At 40.7% G+C, this 12,507-nt stretch overlaps 1 protein-coding gene across 1 annotated transcript in view; it reads right to left on the bottom strand.

The window, feature by feature from the left end:
• The window catches only part of LOC138370566 (glutamate receptor ionotropic, delta-1-like), a 159,508-nt gene that overhangs the window by 143,094 nt on the left and 3,907 nt on the right, over positions 1 to 12,507 (bottom strand). The window contains exon 3 of the mRNA XM_069334953.1: positions 1,065 to 1,249. Within this exon, the coding sequence (XP_069191054.1) occupies positions 1,065 to 1,249 (185 nt within the window). The remainder of the gene's footprint in view (positions 1 to 1,064; positions 1,250 to 12,507) is intronic.

Here is a 12,507-nt window from a genome sequence, read left to right as displayed (position 1 = left end):
TGAGACAGATTAAAAAATTCTATTTCTGACCGATTTTCATCATGTTTACATATTCTGTGCAAAGTTCTTAGTTCTAAGGTGTTCTAATGGTCGTTTAGTCATAAAGCCTTAAAGTTTGGAATTCCTCATTTTTGGCATCTAAATTATGCACATATTTGGATGGTCACATTGAAAAAATATTTTACGGTAAACTATATTCATATGATATTTTTCCCTGAGGAACATGAACGTTATATGCCATTCTGAGCCCATAATGAATAAAATAAAAATTGGGTGCGTTTTAATATTTTTATAGTTTATCTGACTTTCTTTTTTCTTTTTGTTTCTTAGGTTTTTTCTCTTCATAGTATGATGCTGATCCATTAGGAAAAGTTGTAGCATTTACCATCAAGATATTATTCACAAAAAACATTTAGTATGTTTGAGGAAGTTTCAGTACACAGTCACTGGGTCCGTTAAATTACATTCGCTAGAAAGGCGATGAATTAGGGTTGACATGATAGAGGTGTACAATTGGTTGAATGGGCATAACAAAGGGGATATTAATAAGTATTAAAGTATCAACACTAATTAGAAAACGAAACAATGTGTATAAATTAGATAAGTTTAGATTTAGAAAAGACCTGAGTAAGTACTGGTTCGGTAACAGGGTTGTTGATTTGAGGACCCAAATACCATGTAACATAATAGAAGAAGGATCCCTTGATTGTTTCAAGCGTAGGTTAGACATATATATATATGAATGAGATTGGGTGGTTATGAATAGGAGCTGCCTCGTATGGGAAAATAGGCCTACTGAAGTTACTCACATTCTTATGTTATTATGTTCTGATTAGTGAGTTTTTAGTTCCGATATGAAGTGAAGGTGCAGCATAGTATTTTTAGTACTGGAAGCAGGTTCAGGATGAAAGACTTCATTAGGATTCAGGATGAATTTTGGTTTAAGAATAGGCACATTATGGTAAAATTTAAGTGATAATCAAGGCGAAAGAAGGAATAAAAATATAGTATTTTTAGTATTATAAATATAGTAATAATAATCGTGCTTACAAACACATACTCACACGACCAGACAAGTTGAGGTTAGGGTCACGTGGCGGCTGCTCCAAGAGGATGTCCCAACCATACAACAAAGATGTGATGAACCTCGCCACACGCCTTCCTGAGATCCAGTGCCAGGCTCTCTGCAGCGCCCACAGTGTCACGCCCCACCCCACCACGCTCGCCATCACAGACGCCCACACAACACCTGCACAATACACAACATGATTCCAGAAAGCATATATCTGTACTCTTTGTTACATAGCAAAGAAAATGAAATACATTAATCATGTTCTCAATATTGGAGAACTATCTGATTTACCTGATGGCCATCATTATTTAGTGGCCACGACGGAGACAGAAAGCCGCCGGTTTGTCAAAGGTTCTGGCCATTTTTCCAGAGAATAATTTCCAACTTGATTTCTAACTGCAGTAATATCTTTGTATTTACGGATTCGACGAGAAGGCAGTTCCATAGGTTTCTAACACTGTGGGCAAAAAAGTATCTCCTATTTCTAAACTATATTGTGACGTTGAGCTTGAAGCTGTTGCCCTTTGTATGTTACATCTGACCATTTAAGAAGTGGCCTGGATTAATATCATCCAACTTGTCAAATATTGTAAAAGTTTCTATGAGTTCTGGTCTGACATGTCTTGTTTGTAGTGTTGTAAGTCCTGTGATTCTCAATCATTCCATGTATGACAGTTGATATAGTTCTGGGATGATTATTGTTGCTATAGGTCGTAATTTCTCCAAGGCAAATACTTCCTTCAGAAGATGAGGTCTTCATGCGTTGATTGCTTTGCTTTAATCTGAATTGGAGTGCACCAGAGATCTGTACAATTGAATAATTACTTTATATTCCTTGAGGTCAAACGTTCGTTTGACTGTTCCTAGGGTGCGGTTGGCTTATTTTTTACCAGAGCTCCCATTTGTTTTGCAACTTTCAATAACTGGTGGATTTTGATTAATAGATACTTTTCGTCTTCAATCTCCTGGACCTAGATTCTCGAAGCTCCATGTATTTCTTCGTAAGTAGGTTTGCTACGAAGGTTCCTAAGTATGCACTAAGAAGATGCTTACGTGCAATTCAGGAAGATATTCTTACGAAGATATTTGGGTTTTGGGTCTGATTCACCTGCATGCCGGCAGAGTTCACTACTGTGTTTCGTTTAGCCAATCAGAGAGCAGGCAACATTCTTCATCTTGAAGATTTAGCCAATCACGACGCTGGCTTATCGGAGCTCACCTGCCCCCGGTCGGAGCCAAGCGGACAGCACACTGGACTTGTGTTCCTGTGGTCATGGGTTCGATCCCAGGCACCGGCGAGAAACAATGGGCAGAGTTTCTTTCACCCTATGCCCCTGTTACCTAGAAATAAAATAGGTACCTGGGTGTTAGTCAGCTGTCACGGGCTGCTTCCTGGGGGTGGAGGCCTGGTCGAGGACCGGGCCACGGGGACACTTAAAAAAAAAAGCCCCGAAATCATCTCAAGATAACCCTCTATTTACTTCGAATTTTCTTATAAAATTAGTATATTTCGAAGTAAAACCCAAAACTATGTTTTTTCAACTTCTATAGCCAGCACCGACACCGACTTCGCCTCGAAGACGACAGAAAGCCGGCAGCTTATTAAAGGACCCGCCAATTGTCTTAATGATATTTTTTAGCTGGAATTTGGCCTTTACGGCTTCAGGGGGATGGCGGTTCCATTTGGTTATAACCCTCTTGGTGGAGAAAAACATCTGTTTTCAGTCCTACTTGAGAGGATATACTCTCCAACAATATATCTGTGATTTCCCTGTTATCAGTGATTCATACCAAATGTTTTGAGGTACTTTGAGCTCTGTAATTCGTTCATACACTCAGGAATATTGGAAGATATTCTTGTGCTGCACCCAGATTTTGCCAGAGGGGGCTAACAGATCAGCCTTACATATTTTGTTCTCTCCTGATTCCATGTATAACTGGCTGTCCTGTGAGGTGGGGATGTTGAATGAGCGTGTAGCTGGTTTTTAATCTACACTGTGTGGTCCTTTATACAGAATAGGGACGCAGCACATTGCTGTGTATACCTATTCATGTTAAAAAAAATATTGTTTGAGAGGCGTCTTGTAGAAACTGGTAAGAGTAATTATAATATAATGTTGCCATGATTTAGTACTTACCTCTTGAGAGAATCATGAAATTGTTGTTTAGTCAGAGTTGATTTGTTTTTTTGTATTGAGGCTGTATTTTCTCCCTTGATTCCATGTATGCCTAACCATCCTGTGAGATGGGAGTATTAGATGAACTTATAGCTAGTTTTTTTTTATCTACACTGTGTAATCTTCCATATAGAATTGGATAGCAGCACATTGCTATGTATACCTAAGCTTCTTAATATAAAAAAAATCAGTAATAAAGTTTTTATTATTACCAGTATTATACTTATTAAATCAAGTTAACCATGGATCATTAAGATCTCATGTTGATAAGTAATAGTCATTTTTCTTTTGAATTCATTGAATTGTGCATTATGTCTCAATTTTTCACTTCTTTGGAAATACTGTTCAGTACAAAAATATAGGTAAAAATATAGTATATATATATATATATATATATATATATATATATATATATATATATATATATATATATATATATATATATATATATATATATATATATATATATATTATATTATATTATATATATATATATATATATATATATATATATATATATATTATATATTATATATATATATATATATATATATATATATATATATATATATATGTATATATATATATATTATATATAAATAAATTACTTATTGTTACACACAGTCAAATTGTGTAACAGGAAGTGGTCTTGGACCCAACTTCCCCCTCTCTTTTTTAACAGGTCATAATAGTCCATACAGTCATAATTATAGGTTTAAGTACTCAGCGAGAGAAGTTTTTGAAGTTTTTACCCTTCTTACCTAACATCATTTGTGCAGTGGGGCATTTGGTGATAGTGAATGCTCCCACCAGCCACCTTCTCTCATATTTCATGTTCACCAGTGTTTATTTATTTAATAACTACTATAATATAATATATATTAATCTCGTATAATATCAAGGTATAATATCTTGTATAATCAAGGTATAATATCTTGCTATTATAAAACTAATTCTAATATCATAAAAGACATATTTACTCTAAGGTTCAAGCAGAGAATGTATATATAACTAACATGAAGGACTCCTCTTCACGAGATTCGCCAACTAAAATCTTTTGTTTATATTAAAATCGACCCTCCGTGTTGTGTAGTTGAAAAGTTGTGGAGAAAAATTGAATTATATCCAGTTTACGTAAAGCTACGAGTGGTCGAGGGTAACCTTAGCCGATGGAGCAAACTTACGAAGGTTTTCCTTCTTAGTGTGCTTACCTGAAAACCGACGTAGCCGCTACGAAGGCGCTAAGAAGAAAAACATTTTTAAGCTGCCCTGTGAATCTGGCCCCTACATTATAAGACAGTATATAACATAGCAGTCAACAAGTAACTAGATCTCTGTCAAGAAGATTTAACAGTTCTCAGGATGTGTATTTCAGTGTACCATAAAATGTTTTACAATTTTCTTTTAACTCAATAGGAGAAAACTTGAAATAATGGGCGAATTTTCTGTACAAATTTCACTTTCCGATATGACAATCAGAAGTGAAATGGAATAAAAAATTTCATATCGAAAGAAATAAGAGTTATAAATTCTATTTTAATATTTTCAATAATTTTAACCATTATTTACAGCCGTTAGAAGCAACTACATCATAAGACTAGAATCTGCATCACCACTGTTTGCAAGTATTGGTACAGTTGAGGGAAAAGTATTTCTTAACCCCCCTCCAGTTCTTGGAACGTGCAAAATGGTATCGCAACATTTGTTGTTGAAGTAGTAGTGGGTTAGATTATAAATGAATATGATTTTTGTAATGACGAGTCTCATTTGTCAAAACATCATACACAAGTTTACAAAATTCACTCTGCCATCGATAGTAAAATAGAAAAGTGCAGCATATCAAAATCAATATATGAAGATTAGTGAACATGGGAGATGGCTCTACTTTTGTGCTAAGAGTTTATTGAACTTTCATGTAAACGATATAATGTATAATTTTATATATTGCCATTTGGCTTTAGAGGGGAGATGACGTGATTTCACACACAAACCTTTTATTAAATTTGAAATTGGTTTGCAACAAGTTACAATTGTAAATATAGTTAATGTACTTTATAAGACAAAACGTAACAGGACCTAATCACACCCCAATAATCATACTTAATTGTATATATTCTTGATCAAATAATTACAAGAGACAGATAGACACTCTTCAAGTATGATAGACATGTGCAACATGTTCTGCATGCATGCAACCGTCCTCATCACCGACCTCACTGCAACCACTCCATACCCACTCACTAGAGTCCACCTGGATTGTTCTTTCGTCCGTGGTGAAGTCCAAGTCACAATCAGGGAAAATCCTTTCCCCATGCTATGAATTCGACTTCTCCTGGGCAACGACTTGGCAGAACATCAAGAACCCACGAACCTCATTATAAGTAACAAACCACAGGTGACTCTTCCACCGAAACCCTATTATGATATACGTTGCAGAGGTACAACAAGCCTACGAAGTAGAGGACATCTCCCAGCCAGTCATGGTGACGACTCGTGCCCAAGTCACTCGAACGCAACAAGTAGTCCCTTAACCAGTCCCTTAAGATTCTCAGGGCCTCCCACTGAATCTCAACCTGTTGGAGTTCCGTAAGTTACAGAAAGATGATTTATCCTTAACTCCTTTGTTCTTTCCGGCTCAAACTCAAACTGATTCTATCCCTGGGTATTTTCTTAAAGATAATTAGATTTTATATGGCAGATTTAGGCCCAGTAAGTTAAAGGAGGAGGACGATTGGGCTAATGTCGACCAGCTGGTAGTTCCTACCTCCTTAAGGAAGTAGATTATGTATTTGGCCCATGGGCCTAAGTCACACTACGGCTTCAGCAAGACTTATCATGCATTATTAAAGGATTACTATTGACCAGGTATGGTTCGTGACGTAAGGAACTTCCTGAACACCTGCCATACGTGTCAGATGGCAGGTAAGCCGAACGCTCCAATACTCAAGGCACCACTGATTTCTATTCCTGTGTCTTCTGAGCCGTTAAGTAGGCTCATTGTCGACTGCATCGGGCCTCTGCCCAGGACCAGCTCAAGTAACATCCATATCAGAAATATCCCGTGTCCTTCCACCAGGTTCCCTATAGCCGATCCCATCAAGACCATTAATACTATTCTCGTTGTTAAGCACCTCTTGAAGAACTTCCAACAGTGCTGACTTCCCAAGGAGATTCAGAGCGATTGTGGCACCAACTCTATCAGTGACCTGTGTAAGAAAACACTGAAAGAAATCAACATCTCCCAGATGTTAGGAAACCCTTTATCTTCAATATCGACGCCGGCAGCACCGACGTTGATACCGATCATGATACCTGAGCGAGATGGGATCTGACCATTCAGCTACTACAATCGTAGAGGAGCTACTCATCATCATACCCTTCTTACAACACTACGAATCATATCTCCAAGGTTATCATCCCATCAACATCTCGGATCACCATTCCTTTCGGTCTTTGCAGTAGGCTCGGTTTTCCAACCAACCCATATTTCGCTGGGCTCTGCAGCTCTACACCACCATCATATTCTTATCAACAGCTCGGACGATGTCGTCTCAAACGTCCTATCACCAGTCCACCAAGTGGAACCTCTCACTTCCAATCTCCAATTCACATCAGCACCTTAGACGATAGGAACAGGCTTCGGGGAGGAGTTGTTACGGTTATCCCTTACATAGCAGTCGATTTTGCCTGTTCTTTACATCTTGAATAAAAGTATGCTCGTACATTATCTGTCAACATCAAGAATCGACAACAATGCGTGCCAAAATTTATTGTCCTGTCACTCCTTCTCCCCCTTCCCATCAGCCTACCTTCCACGAGAGATGTGCACCTGCGACTCGCCGGCTCCAATATACTACCAGCAAACTACCACTTACACTGCTGGTTCCTCGTCTATGACCCAGCTTCGCGCCAATATGATGTCACCGCCGGTATATAAGCCCTGGCCGAGGCTGTGGTCAACCAGAAACCATCTGGTGCTCTCATACTCACTTGTGTCTTCCCTTACTTTGACGTTCTTACGAACGGTGACGGTTGACATTCAGAGCCTATTGTATAAAGTGTCACATTCACCTTTTGTCAGTAACGTAAATTCACTTGCATATATATTTATTTTTGATTGTGATAAGCTAAGTGGTTAAGGGTTTTTTGTCATTTATAGTTTATCATTTTTTTTGTAAGATAAGTAAATTTTTGTTAAGTTTTAAGTAAATTTTTGTTAAGTTTTAGGTAATTTTTTTAAGTTTTATTACATTAAATATTTCAGAGTGTTTATTCTCTGCTTTTCACACGCAATTCGTACACAGTAAAGGATTCAGCAACTTTATTTTATTTTGTGTCTCTTTTTTTTATTAATTGGCGTTTTGTACAACATCCGCCAGAATAGTAACTGCACTATTCCAGATCATGTCACAATATGCATATGTGACTAAGTAAAAAAATACTTGCTGTCGTTGTAGAGATACAGCACGTCTGCCAGTACCCGACTGAGTCAAGAACGGTTGTGTCAGGAACGTGTGTCATCCTATTGAGGTCCTACACCATGTCCCATTGTGAACGAGCATGAGACCGGCTCTCTGCTCACCTATGAAGCTGCTTTCAGAATAATTCATTGTGTTGGGGAACGGGAAGACAGTTTATACATTCAGTTCATGTTAGGATTATATCGAGGTCCTCCCCCCCAAGGGTCGAATAACTGATCCTCCCCAGAATGAAACCCCACCACAATCTGACTAACTCGAGGGTACCTATTTGCTGCTAAGTGAACAGATGCATGAGGGGATAGGAAACGCACTCAACCATTTTTTCCCGCCTGGTATTTGAATCTGGAATACTAGATTGTGAGACGAGAATGAGCATAACTACTACCGGAACCCTTATGAGGGAAGGTATGAGAGACTGTTGATGGCCGGCCTTACTGTAAGTGCAGTGTTGTGTTGCTATTAATGGTCTCTCTCTATATGTTGATCTCTGGTCAGCTAGGACTTCTCACCTACTGAACACTCATAATAGGTGGAGACTGGGATACAAGCAGACTCAACAATGTTTACATGTCATTCATGTAATGGTTATTCATGGTACATATTGTTTGTTACCATGACATTACAATTTTTTTTATTGATATATAAAAAACCAAGGTACAAAAACAAGGAACAAGTGCAAAACAACATAGAAATACAAACAATCGCGCTGATACATGAAACAAAGCAAACACTATGAAACAGACATAAATTACATACAAGATGTCACAGAAAAGCACTCAGGACACAAGCAAAGAAACCCACAAACATCATAGGACAGAGAATGCGTACAATTACACAACAAATAAATGACAGAAGTACAGTAACAAAAATGAACAAGAAAAATACACAAAAATTACAACAATGTACAAAGAAACAGTAAATCCAAAAACTACACAGAACATAAATAACATAAAATATGTACAAAGAATAAAACAATTACATGTGGCCCGCACATCGGGCCGCATACCAGGGGGCGCACGTCGTTCTACGCCGGGCATCGCACCGAGCCCCGCGGAAGGTGGCTCCGCAGGCGCCCCAGGGCCTCCGCCAACCGGAACAGGAGCAGAGTCTCCCATTCGCACATTCTTCGACAACACCACGACGAGGTCCCGGTCACCAGGGGCAACCGCGACCCTGGAGGAGAGCCACCAGCAGGGGGGTACAGTGTCCAACACAGAAGGCACCACAGGAGGCAGCACAACATCGCCCACAGCATCATCATCCATTGTGTCACGCTCCTCTGCCCACGTCCGGCGAGGTGACGCATCCCGAGCCGAACGACGGCGCTAAGAAATAGGCCGTTGATCGTTGGAACTGTCACCCCCTACAAGCGGTGCCCCAGAAAAACCATCGGCTGGCGGCCCCAAAGCCGGGGCAGCATGACCACACAGAACGGCAGCCTCAACGACGCGGGGCAAAAAGCCACTACTATCCAAGGAGACTGGATTCGGAGAAGGAAGAGACACAGCAGGAGGAAGGGTAGACTCCAGCACACGAGAGGTATCCAGCGAGGGCGATGGAACCGGCAGAGGAGAAGAGGCACATGTTAACGAGGAAACCACCGGAGGCGATGAGGCAGAGGGCGGGGGCGGAGTCATACACACCACCACCCCGACAGCACCGGGAAGCACATGTCCTTCTGCAAGAGATGCAGGCACCACCCCTACAGCACCATCCAATGCCATCATGGAAGCAACCGAATGGGAATGCACCTCCGCACCCACCGAACGTCGAAGGTCCGAAGCAGTTGCCCCTAGGTCCTCAGAGCTCACAGGTGGGGCAGACATATCAGGGCCAGATGGAACGACAGCGGTAACCGCCGCAAGAACCACACCAGGCACCTGCACAGAGCGAGGATCCGCCGAGAAACCCCCATGCACAGACAAACGGGGAAAGTCATCCTCCAGGAAAACTGAAGGGGCCTTAGCACGAGGAGCATCACAGCTGACCGCTACGTAGCCCTCAGCACCACACCGAAAACTGGTGCGTGTTTGACCCTGATAAAATACCCGCAGAGAGAGCCCGTGAAACGAAACCCTGGAGGGAATATGGCTTGTAACCTGCATGACGAGCATACGAGCACCCAGACGAACCCCTTTCAGCCAACCCGCACTCAAAGTGGTGAACCGGTGCTTCACCACTGCACCAAACTGCGTAAACACTGACATGAGCTCCGCCTCGGGGAAGGTCACCGGCACCCCATGAACATTCACAAACGTCAAGGGCCCCCAGGGATCCGAGATCTCCACAGTCAGAGCCGAAGCAGGAAGAGGAAGCGAGCGTGCATCCCAGCATGCCACAAACTCCTGGTAAAGAAGCGACGTGGCAAATGACACCGCCACACGGGTAAGCGAGATCTTGTCTAGCCGCAGGAGCTCAGAGAAGTCGACACGGAGTACGTCCAAGAGAGCAATCTCCACAATGGGCCAGTCCACAGCACCAGAAAAATCCAGCCGGACAGTATCCACCCATCGAACATGGCTACCACCGGCCACCTCCATACCGCCAGCAGGAGCCTCGGCCAGTGGGCGCTCCGCACCTCCAACCACCAACCACCATGCAGCAACGTCAAACGACCTGGCATTACAAATGGTTGTGACTGCGAGCTGCATATACATTTACGTATTTAGTCCTTGTTTGCAATCATAATGCATGATTATTGCCTGTCCCATTGCCAGTACTAGTGTTGATCTATTGTGCAATGATCTATTGATCATTGCCTGAGTACCCTGATCAGAACTTCTGTTTGTTCCTTGCACACAGGCATCGTTAGGCAGTTTTGTCCATGAGTGGACATGATCAATTAGTTACATGTCCCGTGTCCACTAATGCAATAATAGTTTTGTTGACACGACTCTAGAGTAAATCAAGCATCCATTGTACTAGCTGTTAACTTGTCAAAAAAATACTGTTAAACTTTATGCTGTCTTCGGTTGAACATCTAAATAGTGTCACTACTCGTCGAGATGATACAGAGCCTTCAGCTCTGTCATCACATCGAACTGCCTATTAATCACTAAACTAAAACTGTGATGAAGACTCAAAGAGGGGTCCCTTAAAGTGCTACATTTTGTATGATAGAGATTCCCGTGATCATCATGGATCACAACTTGATGGACCAAGTTTGAAGGTCCCCAAAACCTTTACCCGACTGTGCACCCAGGCCCTACACGCTTGCTCTCGTGTTTTCTGGAATCTCCCAGCTTTGTGGAGAGTCTGCCATATGCACATTGGTGACGTTCCACGCAATTGCAGCCAGAAATAAACAATGTTTCCACAAAGAATCAGTGCAGAAGAGTAAGGTTGCAATCTAGAAAATACTTCCTACTCCCTACAATCGAAAACGTATCTCCAGCTCCGAAATATCTATTTTACATGATCCGATGCTCATATTAGACGATATGTGCCCCTTCACAATGAAGATGCGAACACCGTGGATGACCATGTTCACTGTGTGGCAAGTGCCAAGTTAGTGATTGTGATAACAACTCAGGTACCGGTACTGAATGTGATGACAGCGACGAAGAGGATTAGTTTCTATGTCTGTGACCAGATATAACTCCTCTATGTCTGTGACCAGGTATCACTTCTCTATGTCTGTGACCAGGTATCACTTCTCTACGTCTGTGACCAGGTATCACTTCTCTATGTCTGTGACCAGGTATCACTTCTCTATGTCTGTGACCAGGTATCACTTCTCTATGTCTGTGACCAGGTATCACTTCTCTATGTCTGTGACCAGGTATCACTTCTCTATGTCTGTGACCAGGTATCACTTCTCTATGTCTGTGACCAGGTATCACTTTTCTATGTCTGTGACCAGGTATCACTTTTCTATGTCTGTGACCAGGTATCACTTCTCTATGTCTGTGACCAGGTATCACTTCTCTATGTCTGTGACCAGGTATCACTTTTCTATGTCTGTGACCAGGTATCACTTCTCTATGTCTGTGACCAGGTATCACTTCTCTATGTCTGTGACCAGGTATCACCTCTGTTCTGAACAGAAATTTAAACCTGAAATTAAAAAAATGTTGTTTCCATGATTATTAATTTCTACAAAATGTTCCATAACATCACAATAACATAATAAATGGTCGTGTTTCATATTGTTAAAAACATATTTTTATTTAAACCATTTTACTTGTCAAGACAAAGCATTATATCTCTCTGTAACCCGTAAATTTAATTTTGCATTTTATAGGAAACAGCTAGTCAGCCATTTTAAAATGCATTTCTGGGGGTGATCCTTTTTCTTTTTTTCGAATTTGATGGATTTTGGATATGTTATTTGTCAATGATTATTGAGCTGGAAACCGTTTAGAAAGCTTCTGAAGCAATTTTACACAGGTGTAAATACAAATAGCGTGAACTATAGTTTCACTCACAAATTCATAAATATTCTCTTCGTGAACTGGGAGGCTTGAGCAGACGGATGTCTCGTTCCGTGCTCTCTCCATGATGACTGTGCGCAAAGTGAGAAAGGCAAATTGTTGGTTTTCTTATAGCCACTCTCCTAACACTGATATATGTTGACTTAAAGTATTTACCATTCTCTAGTATCAATGTATATAACCATATATAAAGTTGTTCCCAGCCGCCACTTACAACAGGAACCCACTAGATTTATCATACACAAAGGCACGAAACATACACAACGCTAATTCAATATATTGTCTGTTTGCACGATATCTATATAAATAAAAATTGAAATGTTCATTTGTTCAAAATCGCTAAT

The sequence above is a fragment of the Procambarus clarkii genome, chromosome 32 (genome assembly GCF_040958095.1).
Source record: "Procambarus clarkii isolate CNS0578487 chromosome 32, FALCON_Pclarkii_2.0, whole genome shotgun sequence".
Classification (NCBI taxonomy): Eukaryota; Metazoa; Arthropoda; class Malacostraca; order Decapoda; family Cambaridae; genus Procambarus; species Procambarus clarkii.
This window is presented reverse-complemented; position numbering and strand designations above follow the sequence as displayed.